We start from the raw sequence: 17,868 nt of genomic DNA on the forward strand, positions 1-17,868 counted from the left end.
GTTTTACACATAGAACTAAGCTTCCTAAGAACCTCATTTGATGGTCCAAAGTTGTAACCGGACACTGCCTAGTACTCCCAGCTGGAGCCACCAGGATAGAGCATGGTGGAGGACTGTCAGCAGTTTAAAGGAATCTCAACTCAGGCCCCTCGAAGATTCAACAGTTCCCACTGCTGCTTAAAACACAACGTATTTATTACTAAAGGCGAGACCAATATAAGGGCTGCCTGATAATACTGGCAGATTTCACAAACATATCGATATCAACTTTATTTTTGCCGATATGAAAACTTTTATCTTACTAAATAAACAATATAAAAACCACTTTGGTTGTTGGTGTCATTGCGTACTTTATCCAGCAGAGGCCTCTGATGCCATTGTTTACAATGCGCTCAATCATGGCTGGGACCCCATCACCCCTTGATCACATTCATCACAAGAGGTAAAAGGACCAGCTGCCATTTATTTTCAATCAGAATGGGCGGTTTATAGCGAGGAGACAAGTGCTCGCTATGCCGCCAGTTAGTGCGGGGCCAAAATAGATAACAAGTTTATTTTATTCAAATGGAGTCTGAACCTTCATTGCCAAACAAGCGAAAATGTGACAACAAACAAAATTGTGACCAGTGAGGTCCTAATGCAATCTGCAACCTCACCACTAGATAACACTAAATTCTACAGACTGTAGCTTTAATTGTAGCATGATCTGTCACAATTACACATGTGTGCATTTCCATGTTCAGCGTCTACCACATGTACTTTAAATTTACTCTTGATCTCCCTTTTCCTTTCTGGGAGTTGCGCATGCAGCTTTAAAGGAGCATTCTTCAAGGTCTGACCTCCGCTGGCTCCCATTAGTAGCCTTAATTCAGAAAGACAAGCATAAAACAGTCCTCTCTCTCTCTCTCCCACTCTCTCCTGCATGCAGACACGAATAACCCCCGTTACCTCTAACCTTTACCCTCATCTACCTCTGAGCCTCTGCACTCTGGTAAGAGAACGTCCACAGTCAAGACAAGAGGAGTCTCCTGGATGGACATGTGCATTTATCTTCACTGATGTTACATCACCAGTTGTGGAGTGGCACAGAAGATGTGGAATTTCAGCTCCAGTTTGCCAGAAGGCACATGGGAGATCCGAGCCAAGATTTGATCAGTTTTCTTGCAAGAAAATCCTTTGTTGCATTCCACCATGAAGCTGTGTGATGCAAAAGACAAAAGTTGCATAATACACTGTTTCAATCCCAACGACAGAAGCCTAGAACTATTTCGCTTGGTGGCTTGCCTCACCATGTAGCGCAGCGGACAACTAAAAAAAAATCTTTCACATTTTTCCACCAATTGAAAATTCAAGTGGACATTCTGCTTTTTGAAAAGAGTAATGTCTGAGGAGTATTTGTGCCAAATTTGGTGCTTGAATCACCATTTGAGGTTTTCCTCTGTAAATATTCTCTTATCTGCTGCACCCATGCTCCTTCTTGCACAGTCACTGAGTTCTAGAGAACTCCCTACTCCACCACCATCACAACCTCAAAGTCCAAACCAATCAATGTTTGCAGACTGCCTGACTTTAAGCCTCTTATTTTCGTAACTGCTAATCTTGCAACAACCACATTGCTAACTGCCCACCTCACAGTCTGGATCTTGGATTCTTGGGTCCTGTTTGAAAGCCCATGAACTCCCATTTGTATTATATTGAACTCCAGTGAAGCATATAGGAATGCACAGTGTATTTGCTCAAAGCACGATTTGTCTCAATTAAATTAGAATAAAAATAATCTCAATCCTAATCAGACATCATCTTCTATGGCTGGCCAGCATTTTGGATCTTGTTTGTTCCAGCAAATCTTTTACATGGCTCGTCCCAGTCACTCCCTAACTTGCCATTTACTTGTCCAGCATCACATTACCAATTTTATTGTACTTCCAGAGAATTCCTTGAATAGGAAATTCCCCAAACTCTCAGCCCTCTAGTTTTCACTCACAATCCCATGTCACTCTTGGAATTTCCAAGACAGTGGGTAGACAGTGCCCACCTACAAGTCTAATGTGACTCACCTGTGATACATATAGTTTGTATGATTTGATGTGTGGGGGTTTAAGATGGTATTATGAGATTAAGAAAGTCTTGTGACAGCTGAGTACAGAACAAAGGAATGCTGTATATGAGTGTGATATAACCGGGGTCAAAAAGCATAGAATGCTGCCATCTACTGGCGCCCGGTTATATCACACTGTTGTCGATCTGAATCACAACTTACCAGACTTTTCGATTTTGCAAATGCCTTTTTTTACAAATGAAAAAATTACAAATTTTACAAAAGCACATTTATTTGTAAACACAAACACACACGTTACATTCACTTGTGTTGGTTTTTACATAGGATGAATTAGTCAACCAATCACTATGAGTGGAGGCTGTTTACCCATAATTCCTCTGGGCATCTGTGTGTTTATGTTCAAATTTTCAGAATTAGTGCATTATTTTAAAATGAACAGATTTGTTATATTTTCACTTTGTACATTTTAAGAGTTTACATTAATGCAGTTATTCTATGCGGATTAATTTGATTTATCAATCAAAACCATAAGTCAAACCTGCTTTCCTTTTCAAGATGTCTGCCTCACAGCTGAACGGCTGTATGCTGTCAAGGTAAATGAGGCTTCCCTACAGCAGTGGGCAGGGCACACAAAGACAGAAGCACTGACTCATTGGCTGTGTTTGGGTTTGTGATCACCTTTGATTCTATCAGAAGCGTTGGCGGTGTTCAAACTCAAAATCGGTTTGTTAGTAGCTGAGAGTGTACAGTACTGTTTGTGCTAGTTTATGAAATGGAGGATATCACAAGAGAAGACAAGGAAGCATGAATCCCTGCAGCCAAAGATGCAAAAACATGAAGGGAAACAACATTGTGACCAGCAATGCAATCTGCAACCTCACCACTAGATGGCACTAAATCCTACGCACTCTTGCTTTAAGATATCATTTCCATTAGCTTGACATAATGAACCTGTCATTTGAGTAAGATATGGGCAAGGAAACTACCAAAAAATACAGATGTATGGGAATCCATCTGCAGAATAAAGTTACCACAAAAATATTTAGGCCTGCAGACTTACGAAACCAGAGTGTTAAATCTGAAGCCCAGCTGTGGTTTGCATCACCTTCTGCAGCTGACGGTGTGGCTTTTAAAAGACACTGTGACCCCCGATTGATCATCATGTGCATACTTCTAGATCTTTTCGTCAGAAGATCATACAGAGAAGTGAAAGGGCACTGCCCCCTCCCCCTGCTTCCAAATTAAAAAAAGGAGCAGCGCAAGCATGCCAAGCATGGGGGCTATTTATCTGTCAAAGACGTGTGCATGACTATAGCGGGGGTAGAAATGGGCCCCTTTGCTTTGAGGATCCTACATCGTCATCAAGACCTGTTCAACCGCACCACTCCCACCCCGTCACCCCACCGAGCAAAAAAAGACATCAAAGGGGTCCTACTTTGTGTGCGCACGTGTGCAGTCGCTTACTTTTTAACTCGACAGAAAACTTTGGAAGCCAAACAAGCAAACTACTAGAAAACCTCCATAGCAAATACGGTTTGTCCACGTCTTGTTGGGGAAAGTGTAGTGACACGGACCCACAACAGGGGGCGCAAATGAACGGTCAATAGATGAGCCAAAAGGTAACAATTTAATGTTGTGAATGTGCACAACGATGATACAGACAATCACAGAATCTGACAGCAGTCAATACACCAAGGTGACGTGTGGGCAGGCTCGAGGATAGAAGACGTCTGTCCTGAGAAGAGCCGGAACAACACGATTTCCACCGCCACAGAACCCGGAGAATACTGGAGCCGCCAAGTCCCGAATTCCCAGGGGATCACCGTCCCAGACTGTCGGATCTGGTACTGCTGGCGAGGAGCACAAACAGTGAGATGTGGGTGTGTGCACACCCAGTAACAAAAACAGTCAGAAGGTGGAAAGTCACCTCCACCTCTAATCACACACACGTGCAGCTCCTGTCTAACCACTTATCTGGTTGGGGTGTGAAGCGAAGCCGTCGCTGATCACACCAAACGCCAATCCCACAGATAAGGAAACACTTACAGGAAAACAGCTGCAATGAAGTTCAGACTATTAGTCAGTGTTTTCAGTTTAGCAGAGAATTACCTTCACAGGTAGATGATATCTCGGCAGCTATGTGGAGATGACATCTGGCTTTTATGGAGTGATGAAATGAAGATGGGTGGCAACTGTCATGAGTTGATGTGTGACAGCTGTCACTCCTGGTTGTGTCCGTGGCGGCAGCGCCCTCTCGTGCCTGAAGCCCGCACTTCAGGCAGGGCGCCCTCTGGTGGTGGGCCAGCAGTACCTCCTCTTCTGGCGGCCCACACAACAGGACCCCCCCCTCAACGGGCGCCTCCTGGCGCCTGACCAGGCTTGTCCGGGTGACGTCGGTAGAAGTCGGCCAGGAGGTCCGGGTCCAGGATGAAGCTCCTCTTCACCCAGAAGCGTTCTTCAGGTCCATACCCCTCCCAGTCCACCAGATACTGAAACCCCCGGCCCTTCCGACGGATGTCCAGGAGCCTGCGAACCGTCCATGCAGGCTCCCCATCGATGATCCGGGCAGGAGGCGGCGCCGGTCCGGGAGCACAGAAGGGTGAGGTGTGGTGTGGCTTGATCCGGGAAACATGAAAAACCGGGTGGACCCGCAGTGAAGCTGGGAGCTGGAACTTCACTGTGGCCGGACTGAGGACTTTGAGGATCTTGAATGGACCGATATACCTGTCCTTGAGTTTGGGTGAGTCCACTTGGAGAGGGATGTCCTTCGTTGAAAGCCACACCTCCTGCCCGGGCTGGTAAGCAGGGGCCGGGGAACGCCGGCGGTCTGCATGGGCCTTAGCCCTCGTCTGGGCCTTCAAAAAGACAGAACAGGCGGTGCGCCACACCCGACGGCATCTTCGCAGGTGGGCCTGGGCCGAGGGCACACTGACCTCTCCCTCCACCACGGGGAACAATGGGGGCTGGTACCCCAGACACACATCAAATGGGGAGAGGCCGGTGGCAGAGGACACCTGGCTGTTATGGGCGTACTCGATCCAGGCCAGATGGTGACTCCAGGCCGACAGGTGCGCGGATGTAACACAGCGGAGGGCCTGTTCAAGTTCTTGGTTGGCCCGCTCTGCCTGTCCATTTGTCTGAGGGTGATACCCGGACGAGAGGCTCAAGTTGGCCCCCAATTCTCTGCAGAAACTCCTCCAAACCTGTGAGGAGAACTGAGGACCACGGTCCGAGACAATGTCAGTTGGTATCCCATGCAGACGTACGACGTGGTGGACCAGGAGGTCTGCTGTCTCCTGGGCCGTAGGGAGCTTCGGGAGGGCCACGAAGTGGGCCGCCTTGGAGAAACGGTCCACTATCGTGAAGATGGTCGTCATGCCCTGGGACGGCGGGAGGCCCGTGACAAAGTCCAGGCCAATGTGAGACCAGAGGCGACGAAGCACCGGAAGCGGTTGCAGAAGCCCTTGTGTCTTGGAGTGGTCTGCCTTGCCCCTGGCACAGGTGGTGCAGACCTGGACATACTCCCGGACGTCGGCCTCCATGGACGCCCACCAGAAGCGCTGCCGGACAACTGCCACGGTCCTACGCACCCCTGGATGACAGAAGAGCTTGGACCCGTGACAGAAGTCCAAGACTGCAGCTCTGGCGTCTGGTGGGATGTATAAATGGTTCTTTGGTCCAGTTCCGGGGTCTGGGCTCCGTGCCAGGGCCTCCCGTACGGTCTTCTCCACGTCCCAGGTGAGGGTGGCCACGATAGTGGACTCCGGAATGATGGGCTCCGGTGGATCCGACAGCTCAGTCTTGACCTCATCTTCATGCACCCGGGACAAGGCATCCGATCTCTGGTTCTTGGTCCCGGGGCGGTAGGTGATTCGGAAGTCAAAACGCCCGAAGAACAGTGACCAGCGGGCTTGCCTGGGGTTCAGCCGCTTGGCGGTCCTGATATACTCCAGGTTCCGATGGTCAGTGAAAACCGTGAACGGCACAGACGCTCCCTCCAACAGGTGTCTCCACTCCTCAAGAGCCTCTTTCACCGCAAGGAGTTCTCGATTGCCGACGTCATAGTTCCGTTCAGCTGGGGTAAACCTGCGAGAAAAGTTGGCACACGGGTGAAGAACCTTATCGGTCTCTCCGCTCTGGGATAGCACGGCTCCTATCCCTGAGTCAGAGGCGTCCACTTCAACCATGAACTGGCGGCTAGGGTCGGGTTGCACCAGAACTGGTGCAGACGAGAACCGGCGTTTCAACTCCTTGAACGTGGCTTCGCACCGATCTGACCAGGTGAAGGGGACTTTTGGAGAGGTCAGGGCTGTCAGGGGGCTAACTACCTGACTGTAGCCCTTAATGAACCTCCTGTAGAAATTTGCAAAGCCAAGGAACTGTTGCAGCTTCCTACGGCTTGTTGGTTGGGGCCAATCTCTCACCGCCGCAACCTTGGCCGGATCAGGGGCGACGGAGTTGGAGGAGTTGATGAACCCCAGGAAGGACAAAGAGGTGCAGTGAAACTCACACTTCTCACCCTTCACAAACAGCTGGTTCTCCAACAACTGCTGCAGGACCTGACGTACATGCTGGACATGAGTCTCAGGGTCCGGGGAAGAGATGAGTATGTCATCCAGATATACGAAGACGAATCGGTGCAGGAAGTCCCGCAAGACGTCATTAACCAAAGCTTGGAACGTCGCAGGGGCGTTAGTGAGGCCGAACGGCATGACCTAATGGGGTGTTGAATGCCGTCTTCCATTCGTCTCCCTTCCGGATCCGAACCAGGTCGTACGCATTCCTGAGGTCCAGTTTGGTGAAAATTTGGGCTCCATGCAGGGGCATGAACACTGAATCCAACAGGGGTAAAGGGTATCGATTACGAACTGTTATGTCGTTCAGCCCCCTGTAATCAATGCATGGACAGAGTCAGCCATCTTTCTTGCCCACAAAAAAGAAACCTGCACCCATCGGGGATGTGGAATTCCGGATCAACCCGGCAGCTAATGAGTCCCGGATGTAGGTCTCCATTGATTCGCGCTCGGGACGTGAGAGATTGTACAGCCTGCTGGACCGGAACTCAACGCCCGGGACCAAATCAATGGCACAATCGTACGGACGGTGCGGGGGAAGGGTGAGCGCCAGATCCTTGCTGAAGGCATCAGCAAGATCGTGGTACTCAACCGGCACCGCCGTCAGATTGGGAGGGACTTTAACCTCCTCATTAGCGTTTACACCGGGAGGAACCGAGGATCCTAAACAATTACGGTGGCAGGTTTCGCTCCACTGAGCCACACCCCCAGACGGCCGATCAATCCGGGGATTGTGTTTAATCATCCATGGGAAGCCCAAAATCACGCGGGAGGTAGAAGGAGTTACAAAAAACTCAATCTCCTCCCGGTGATTCCCAGACACTACCAGGGTTACAGGTAGTGTCTTGTGTGTGATAAAAGGGAGAAGAGTGCCATCTAGTGCTCGCACCTTCACTGGCGAAGAAAGCGCCACCAGAGGGAGCCCTACCTCCCTTGCCCATCTGCTATCCAGCAGATTCCCTTCTGACCCCGTGTCCACCAGTGCTGGGGCTTGAAGGGTTAAATCCCCGCTCAGGATTGTAACTGGGAGTTGTGTTGAAAGATGTGTATGACCCACGTGAATGTTTTGACCCCCCCTCAGCCCAGTCTCTAAGGGCGGGCGTTTGTGTTTTGACCGTTTGGGGCAGACTCTCTGCTGATGCTCACTCGAGCCGCAGACAAAGCACTCCCCGGGGACCAGCCTCCTCTGTCTGAATGTGGCCCTGCTCGTGTCCCTAGCACCGTCAGCAGGGGGAGCTGTAGCCACATGGAGCGCTGTGGCTGTGGAGCGTGGGGAAGACGGCTCTCTTTTGGACTCGGGAGGAAGAGGGACGGCTTGTGCCTGACCACGCCCTTCGCCTCGCTCCCGTCGGCGTTCTTCTAACCGATTGTCCAATCGTATAACCAAATCGATAAGCTCAGCCAAATCCCGCGGTTCCTCCTTAGCCACCAGGTGCTCCTTCAGGACCGACGACAGTCCGTTTATGAAGGTGGCGCGGAGCGCAGTCATATTCCAGCCGGATCTCGCAGCCGTGATGCGGAAGTCGACTGCATATTCGGCTGCGCTCCGACGCCCCTGTCTCATTGACAGCAGCACGGTAGACGCGGTTTCGCCTCTGTTGGGGTGATCAAAACCAGTTCTGAGCTCCCTCACAAACCCAGTATAAGAGGCAAGGAGCCGTGAACCTTGTTCCCAAAGCGCTGTAGCCCAAGCGCGTGCCTCACCTCGAAGCAAATTAATCACGTAAGCCACCTTACTGGCGACAGACGCGTACATCACGGGACGCTGTGCAAAGACGAGCGAACACTGCATAAGAAAGTCCGCGCACGTCTCCACACAACCTCCGTACGGCTCTGGGGGGCTTACGTATGCTTCAGGGGATGGTGGGGGGGGTCGTTGAATGACCAGTGGAATGTCTGTATTCGGCACCGGGTCGGCAGGAGGAGGAGCTGCAGCAGCGCCCTGAGCGCGCGCTTCCACCTGCGCGGTGAGAGCCTCCATCCTGCGATTAAGGATGATGTTTTGCTCGGTCATCAGGTCCATCCGAGCGGTAAAGGCGGTGAGGATAGGCTGCAACTCACCAATCACGCCTCCAGCCGACGCCTGTGCACCCTGCTCTTCCATTGGCTGTCCAATAGATGGTTGACGCCCCTCGGGATCCATGACGTTGGCCGAGATATCCTGTTGGGGAAAGTGTAGTGACACGGACCCACAACAGGGGGCGCAAATGAACGGTCAATAGATGAGCCAAAAGGTAACAATTTAATGTTGTGAATGTGCACAACGATGATACAGACAATCACAGAATCTGACAGCAGTCAATACACCAAGGTGACGTGTGGGCAGGCTCGAGGATAGAAGACGTCTGTCCTGAGAAGAGCCGGAACCACACGATTTCCACCGCCACAGAACCCGGAGAATACTGGAGCCGTCAAGTCCCGAATTCCCAGGTGATCACCGTCCCCGACTGTCGGATCTGGTACTGCTGGCGAGGAGCACAAACAGTGAGATGTGGGTGTGTGCACACCCAGTAACAAAAACAGTCAGAAGGTGGAAAGTCACCTCCACCTCTAATCACACACACGTGCAGCTCCTGTCTAACCACTTATCTGGTTGGGGTGTGAAGCGAAGCTGTCGCTGATCACACCAAACGCCAATTCCACAGATAAGGAAACACTTACAGGAAAACGGCTGCAAAGAAGTTCAGACTATTAGTCAGTGTTTTCAGTTTAGCAGAGAATTACCTTCACAGGTAGATGATATCTCGGCAGCGAGGTGGAGATGACATCCGGCTTTTATGGAGTGATGAAATGAAGATGGGTGACAGCTGTCATGAGTTGATGTGTGACAGCTGTCACTCCCGGTTGTGTCCGTGGCGGCAGCGCCCTCTTGTGCCTGAAGCCCGCACTTCAGGCAGGGCACCCTCTGGTGGTGGGCCAGCAGTACCTCCTCTTCTGGCGGCCCACACAACACGTCTGGCAGTGAGCCACAAAGACAAATCAACCCCCGATGTGGCAGGTGGATATCAAATTTCAGTCCTGATCTTTGGAGGAGAAAGTACACAAGCAAATCCCCTGCTGCCGTGTGTGCCACCTGACACCGTCCACAGGAACAGGTGCAAGTAGGAGTTCAGGTGTTGTCCCACACTCTACTTACTGTTGACGTACGGCTGCCAGGGCTGTGCGGTTTAGAGATTACGGTTTCGCAACTGTTACTAAATAAAAGGCATAAAAGCTATTTGGAAGCAAAACAAGCTTGCACGTAGAGCAGCAAGCACACGTCGAGTGAGGCATCGCAACATGTTGGACGGGAGAGTGAAAACCATTTAAAGGGAATTAACTGTTTGGGTCTGAGGCGTCCCTCAAGGCGATCTCCCCCTTCCTGAAGTGGTGACGTGGAAGCCACATCAAAGACTGAGCCAACAGGGAAATCCCATCAGTTGACTGTTTGGAAGGGCCTGAGGATGTATGCGTGAAAAGGAACAACAAGGCGTTTGTGCACAGTTGAAAGACTGCTGCATGATTGGTGATGAGGCATAACGATTGCCGCACACAGTGCTAATAGTTTGTTTGGTATTTTCAAAGCAAAAATAGGCGCAGGGATACAAAAATGTATGAGTTGGGAATTCTGCCGTATTGCCTGAAATGTTTCTGTCTTACTGTGTGATTGTGAGACTTGTACGCTAACAGTAACCTAAGGTGTTGCGTATGTCTTTGATACACGGTCTCTTTGGCCGATCCTTGGGTATTACATTAGCATTCAACATTTTAGCCATGTGACGTGCTTCCCTGTGGTTGATGTACCACGTAGGTCACACTGTGTTGGGGACCCTGGCAACTAGAGAAGGGTAAGGAGATGCCAGCGTTTCACCTAGCTGTGGCAGACAGATGGTTCCTTTCGAGAGGTAGGCTGGCTCCATTCTCTGCCTGGGTGGTTGCCATCTGGAAGTAAGGGTGGTTCCATGGCGACACACAGCACCAGTGCATACTCCTAGACTTGACTTGACTTAGCTGGAAACACTCCATCTGATGGAGACATGCAGCAACTGCAGAAAATTCCTCAACAAATGCTTGCATTTGAATCAAGCCTGAAGCACAAGCACTGAAACAATATGGGAATAACAATTAATTGAACTGAAATCGATACAACTATATTATACACAGACCCCTGAATTGATCTTAATGTATGATAAACTGGTTGACCAGCTTGATTTTAGCATCATGAATCAGTTGATCTAAACTTCTTTCATTGCTATTTTTACATATACAAATCCAGTAAAAGTTGAAATGTCAGTGCAAGGCTCTCGCCAAACACAAAAGCTAATTTTGCAAGTTTAAAAGCAAAGTTATCATGTTCAATAGTGGCAGTATAACAGATACCTGTTTGAACTTATGTTAGGCTCACAAATTGGTAATACTGTCATACTGATTCAGAATCTTTGCTGTTTATGCTACACAAGCTCTTAGCTAAATTCCATTATACCTCCATTAATTCTATTGTACCTGCAGCATCAATGATAAATGTCCACCAGGTGGAGATATTGCTCCATTTCAAGAGCCTTGAGACAAGACAAAGACCAACCTGTTGTTTATAGTAGTAGAAATTCTAACAACAGCTGGCTTCTTCTTTTCTGGGCTTCTGCAATGCTACACTCTGCTACTATATGTGGTGCTGCCCCCAGTGGTGAACAAAAGGCGAGCAGAGGTAGCACCAACAAGCTGCAGGACACTAACAAAAAGAAGATCCCTGTTTTTTCCATGACATATGTAATTGAATAATCAATACCACTTTTGCCTTAATCTATTTTAAAATAGGTTAAAATGAAAATGTCTACTACATAAAACAAAGAATTGTATTGCACGGCATCAAATTAGTCCATAATAAAAAGTAGCATTCTTGAATCATATTGCAGTTCATGCATCTATGTATGATCTGTATTGTTTTTACATTTTGTTCAATATCGCTCTGACTGGAAGAAAACACCCATAAAGTCCTTGGGCATTTACTTGGATTTGCTTGGACTGTTGGTCTTCCACCGCTAACATACTGCCAGCTCCAGTGTCTCTCTGAGACTAATCTGGCCTTTATACAACTGTAACTGTAGATTCTATTTTCACTCACTTGTGAAGGAACTCAGCTACTGTATTTAACACCGAGTCTGAAACCAGATATCAGGCCAACCCCGTCTCATCCGCTACGCCTACCTGTCACACATCCTTTGGCCTGCTTTTGGAGGATCGACTCCAGCTGAGGGTGTTTCAAAAACACACATCAGTATGGTCATGCAACGCCTTTCTTTGGATCTGTCACTGATTACCCAGGGATTGCGTTGGAACCGACTGTTCAGTGAGGTACGGTTGCAGGGCAGTACGACGGTCAGGAGTGATTATTAATCATGCGATCACCGGATAAGATCAGACACCTGGTTGCTTCTAGCAGTGTGGGATGATTCCACCTCATCAAGGGCTGAAACGGTGTGGAATCCAAGTGTGCTTTCCCATGACTCAAACCTGTTTATTTGCTGCCTTTCGCTGGGCTATTTTACAGTCAACTAAACTGCGCACACGTAGGGCTAGAGCTCAAGATATGCTCGCAATAGCTGACCATGTATGCAGGTAATTATTGAATCGTGACTGATGACATTTGACCTTCGTTCACAGCTTCATAAAAGCTTTTTGTTGTATGCAAGAGCACGCACGCCTGTTATCTTACACCTGCCCAGGCTACTTATTTACAAGAGTGCCCGTTCCTTCTGCATTCTTCTACACAAAGGCACCACAGACTGGAAAGAAATGAATGAGCTGCCCAGAAAAGACACCAAGGCTACCACGGTAGCTTTACTAATACATGTCATGGATCAGCTTTGGGTCATTAACATTCCCCTAAACAAGGCTGATGGTAACATCTCTTTATCCCACATGCATGCACGTACGCACACATCCATCCTGAGATGGAACTCAATACGGGCCCTTTCCATGTGCCAAACGCTCTTTGCTTTGGATGACAGAGACGGACATCTGATCTACATTCCACCCTGATTCCCCTGGCAATGTGTGTGCGTGTGCAGCAGGTCTAATGTGAATTCTTGACCCTCAGCATCTTTTCGGGACATGGCGCTGAAATTCAAAAATGTGATTTTTTTTGTGGAATTATAAATCTGGATTTCTGTGTGTAAGTGGGTTTGAATAAGTAAAATGAGCTGCCCTGATTGCAAATAAGGGACGGGCGTGGTAGACAAGTGTTTGGTTTGGAGGATGTGAGGCAGAAAAGACAGAGAGGATCCTATAAAATAGGGGTGGGCGGTACACCGGTGTGAAAAATACAGCGTGACATGGAATGCGCAATACTGTCAACACCATCAGAAATGTTTTCCTTGGCGCCAGGACAAGGAGAACCCCTGCCACACCACAAAAATATATATATATTTGTATCACACCGATGAAGGATAACACCAATGTAATAACAAAAATAACATTAAAAAATCCATTAACTTGGAAATTATTCATTTTGGCGCATCCGCAGTGCAGATCGAGCACAATGGCATGGATGCTGTGATGATCAGTCCTCCATTTTTTCTGTTCTGCTGAGCTCCATGTGCCTGTCAAATAATTTTCTAACAGATATAACTGGCTAGAAACTCATTTTCACATAAAGACATAACTTAAAGCTGTACTGCCCCTGGGCTTTTTTTTTTTTAATTTAAGTCATATAAAGAATGTTCTTTGACACCACTATAATTTTATTCCTTATCATTTAAATAAGGGATTCTTAATGTCATTGCCAATATCATCAAAATTTGGGCTGCTTGGAAACAATTCAGAATTTCTCCCCCTCAGGGGGAGAAATCCAAATAATCAGACGCCACAATCTATATTTGGTAGTGACGTCAGATGACTTGGGGGTTTCCACTGAAGGGACGCAGGGAAGGACACTGCGACTGCCAGTCGGAGTAAAGAAAGGCAGTGTGACGTCAGCTGGTTGCTCGCTTGAACAAAACATACCAAGATGGCATAAAATGATCCAAAATCTAATATGTTATTGAGAAATAAACACTTCTAAATCTAAAAAATGCTATGCTGAAACTAGACAACACCTGTGAAGTGATTTACAAGACATCTTGTGAATGTTAGCGTGCATGCCCTGGGAAAGTGTATCAAACAAGTGGGTCAGGTCACAAGTAAACTGAAAACCTCAAACATGCGCACATGTACTTCCTCCTATAGTCCATCTGCACAAAGTCGTAAAAAGAAAATATTCACTATGGAATTCGCTCTTGGTAAATATGTTCTCTTCATTAAAATGAGCTGTAATTTTGCAATATGTTGCAAAAAGAAACAGCTTGGATTTCAGTAAAAACTAAATTGCGTCCATTTTGTGAAATTTGAAAGACTGTACAGCTTTAACAATCATGGAAATATTGTTAAACTGGTGATTGTGTTGTGTGAACCAGCGGTCTTTGGCGCTGCAGGGTCATTTTTTAGCATTAACAAGCACTAATTAAACACATTCATGAAAAATAAAGCTAAAAGTCTTTCATTAATTTATTTTTCTACTCCCCTCATCCCACCCACCCAGTGTAGGAGTGACAGGGTGTCTCACCTAGTGACGGCGCCCTCCGGTGGTGCAGCAGTGGACATTCCAGCGTTCCCTGCTGGGTCCGACCGAACATGGCGGAGTAAACGGCGATCTGCATCCCGTGTTTGCAGCTCAGTCGCATCCTCTCCTCCTCGCATGCCACCTTACTCTTATACTCATCTGGAGATTAAAACAAGACAAAAGGATACATATGAATTTTAATTGGACCCAAATAAAACTTTCGTAATAAAACATTTCCGTTCTGTGCAACAGTGTTTCCAAAACCTCAAAAAATACACAACCAGCATACCACCCAGTTAATTCACCAAGCACACAGGCTTCCTCAGTGGACATGTAGAGCCATGCAGAGACATTCCTCGTACACATCCAGCCACGGTGACCTGTGAGCTGTAACGCCGACCAGAAAATAGAAAACGTGGAACGGGTTTGTTAAATGTGCCGCTGACGGATTCAATCTCACTCTCTCGCTTCCTCCAACCTCTCTTCCCTTGATCCACCCCTTTTCAGAGGCAGTGACACCTGCCCGTTGCACCTCACTGACACCCATCTCTCCCCCCAAGACGGCACTGGTTAAGTGACAGTGAACAAAGAGTTGTTGATTGGCCCCAGAGTCTGGCCGAGAAAGAAAAAGTGAGGAGGCCAGGCGGATCAGTGGATTAAAGACCGCTTTCGGTCACACTTGTGTGAACTGTTGTGCGGCTCGTCTCAGCGCAGCACCGAGCCATGAATGGAGACTGCAACTCTGGGTGGGATTACTGCAATTTTGTGGCTCCCCACTGGAGTGATACTCTTACCTTCCTGGCTCACGTAGAGAGGAAAAGAAGAGAAGGAGGCTCGACTGTTTTTTCTTCTTTTTCTTCAGGAAACCTCAAGTCTTTGTAGAATTTATGCAGCCTTTCATGATTCATGTGGATCCATGAATCGTGATATACTGTGAAGCTGGGATTGGTGGTGGATTAGGTGGCTTCCCTCACTTATCTCTTTATTTTTAACAGCAGATAGGTCACTACTTTCAAGAAGTGGGAATAGACGGGTTGTGTGCCTGGGTGGATGCCATCCAGTAACCAAAGCTGTGGCGTCATGGTTTGATGAAGCTGTAAAAGTCGTGATCATACAACCAAAAGTTTTACTTTGCACATTCTCTCCAATCACAACTACAGAAGCCTCCAACTCCTCCAGAGTTGCCCTGAGTGTCTCAGTGGTTTCAGAGAGATTTTTGGTGTCAGGTTGTTATTTTTACTCATGTTTATGGCTTTGTACATGAGGCCATCAAATATGGCCACTGGGTACTGCGAAGGGTTTTCATCCGTCCGTCTGTGCTCAGCATATAGTGCGGTGCGATATGTAATTCCGTAAGATTTTTGGGCCAAAATGTATTTTTTTGTTGATTTGACTTGGTTAGGGGTCCAGTTCATTGAAAATAACTGGGTACAATTTTTCTGACCCCTGTAACCCACCTCTAGGGGGGTAATTCTGTCCGGGGGGCCCTCAAACAGTATAAAGCATATCTTCCTCAATTCTAGACCAATTTTCACAATCTTATAGTCCTTTTTTTAATTTGTAAGGGTACTAAATACATAAATAATACACCCTGCATGCAATAAATCAAGCTTTGTTGCTTTTCTGTATTTTTGGGGGGGCTGGGTCTACTAAGGTCCCCAAAATTAATCTAGAGGCCTAGCTTTCTCAAAGTTTCGATAACATTTATCATCTTAGGAGCCTCCTATGGGGTTATGAGGGTACTTAACATAATAATGATACACCCTGGAAAACATTAAAAAATAGTGATTATGATAAAATGAGACTAGGACGCTCATTAGCTTTCTAGATCTTTTAAATGTTGATGCTAATTGGTAAATTTTCAATGAAAAATTTTGATTTCAATTGACGTACTACAGTAAGATCAATTTCTAATTATATTTAATGCTTATCACCTCTATATAAAATAAAAGTATCACAACAAATCATTCCATTAATTAAACAATGGATTTTATTACAAACATACCTGCAATTAAGTATCAAAATGTCAATAGTTGTTTAAAATGCACATTTTACAAGTTATAAGAGAAGCATGGACATTAAACATGTCATACAGTATTTATGCAGTAAATATACATTTTCTGATGCCATAGGCTCTTTGGCATCAGATGCACAAAAAGAACACGAAGAGAACAGACACACCTCTGCTTTAGATAGACTTTTTGACCTTTTTGGATGGTTTGTGGCATCTGAACATGAGGGACGACCTAGAGCAGGTAAGAAACCTATGGGGGAGTCAGATCTATCACGCGTTTTAGCACCCTCCCTGAGTCTTTTAATTACACATTTATTCATAAGGGGCTTATGGCATTCACTGTAATATAATAAGTCTTTTCTTTTTGACTCCTCCAAACTTGACAAGCTATCTGAGGTTTTGAATGCTGGTATCCCCAAGGCTGAGTCTTTCTTTACAACAGTCCAGGAGTTCTTCAACCATCTGTGGATTACGAACAACTCTTTTGGATGATGTTTCACCCTCATTGCAGATGATACAAGCACTCATTTTGCAGACACAGCTTCAAGGATACTTTTTACAGCTTGCACTCACTTGCATAATAATTGTACAACACACACAAATATACTCAACAAAAATATAAACGCAACACTTTTGGTTTTGCTCCCATTTTGTATGAGATGAACTCAAAGATCTAAAACTTTTTCCACATACACAATATCACCATTTCCCTCAAATATTGTTCACAAACCAGTCGAAATCTGTGATAGTGAGCACTTCTCCTTTGCTCAACCGATGCTGATTAGACACCATGATTAGTGCACAGGTGTGCCTTAGACTGCCCACAATAAAAGGCCACTCTGAAAGTTTTGTTTTACTGGGGGGGATACCAGTCAGTATCTGGTGTGACCACCATTTGCCTCATGCAGTGCAACACATCTCCTTCGCATCATCCGTGAAGAGAACACCTCTCCAACGTGCCAAACGCCAGCGAATGTGAGCATTTGCCCACTCAAGTCGGTTACGACGATGAACTGGAGTCAGGTCGAGACCCCGATGAGGACGACGAGCATGCTTAGTCCAATTAAGGGTCGCGGGGGGCTGGAGCCTATCCCAGCAGTCACAGAGCGCGAGGCAGGGTACACCCAGGACAGGACGCTAGTCTGTCGCAGGGCCACAAACAGACAAACAAACACAGACACACCCACACACACACCTACGGACAATTTTAAAGATTCCAATCCACCTAACCCGCATGTCTTTGGATGTGGGAGGAAACCGGAGCACCCGGAGGAAACCCACGCAAATACGGGGAGAACATGCAAACTCCACACAGAAAGGCCACGGGAATTGAACCCACAACCTTCTCGCTGTGAGGCAACAGTGCTAACCACTAAGCCACCGTGCTGCCCCATTTGAGAAACATTTGTTTGCGTATTTGCTCCAATAGTTGTTTGAGGTGTTTGGTCCAATTTCCACCAAAACTTGTTTTGTGCATCTAAGTTGATCCCAGAATTTCACTTTAAGGTTTTGTTTAGGCAAAGGTCAAGATGACTGAGGTCAAAGGTCAAATGTATGTTTATCTGTTCCTCCCAAGACCTTTGATTGATGTGGATGACTGACAACTCCAGAACTGCCCTTAAAGGGCTTGTTTTGGCAAAGGTGA

At 47.1% G+C, this 17,868-nt stretch overlaps 1 protein-coding gene across 1 annotated transcript in view; it reads right to left on the reverse strand.

The window, feature by feature from the left end:
- LOC117503102 (protein eva-1 homolog A) overlaps nt 1-17,868 on the reverse strand; it is a 121,537-nt gene that overhangs the window by 63,616 nt on the left and 40,053 nt on the right. Inside the window, exon 4 of the mRNA XM_034162270.1 lies at nt 14,213-14,368. Within this exon, the coding sequence (XP_034018161.1) occupies nt 14,213-14,368 (156 nt within the window). The remainder of the gene's footprint in view (nt 1-14,212; nt 14,369-17,868) is intronic.

Source organism: Thalassophryne amazonica, chromosome 21 (assembly GCF_902500255.1).
Source record: "Thalassophryne amazonica chromosome 21, fThaAma1.1, whole genome shotgun sequence".
Classification (NCBI taxonomy): Eukaryota; Metazoa; Chordata; class Actinopteri; order Batrachoidiformes; family Batrachoididae; genus Thalassophryne; species Thalassophryne amazonica.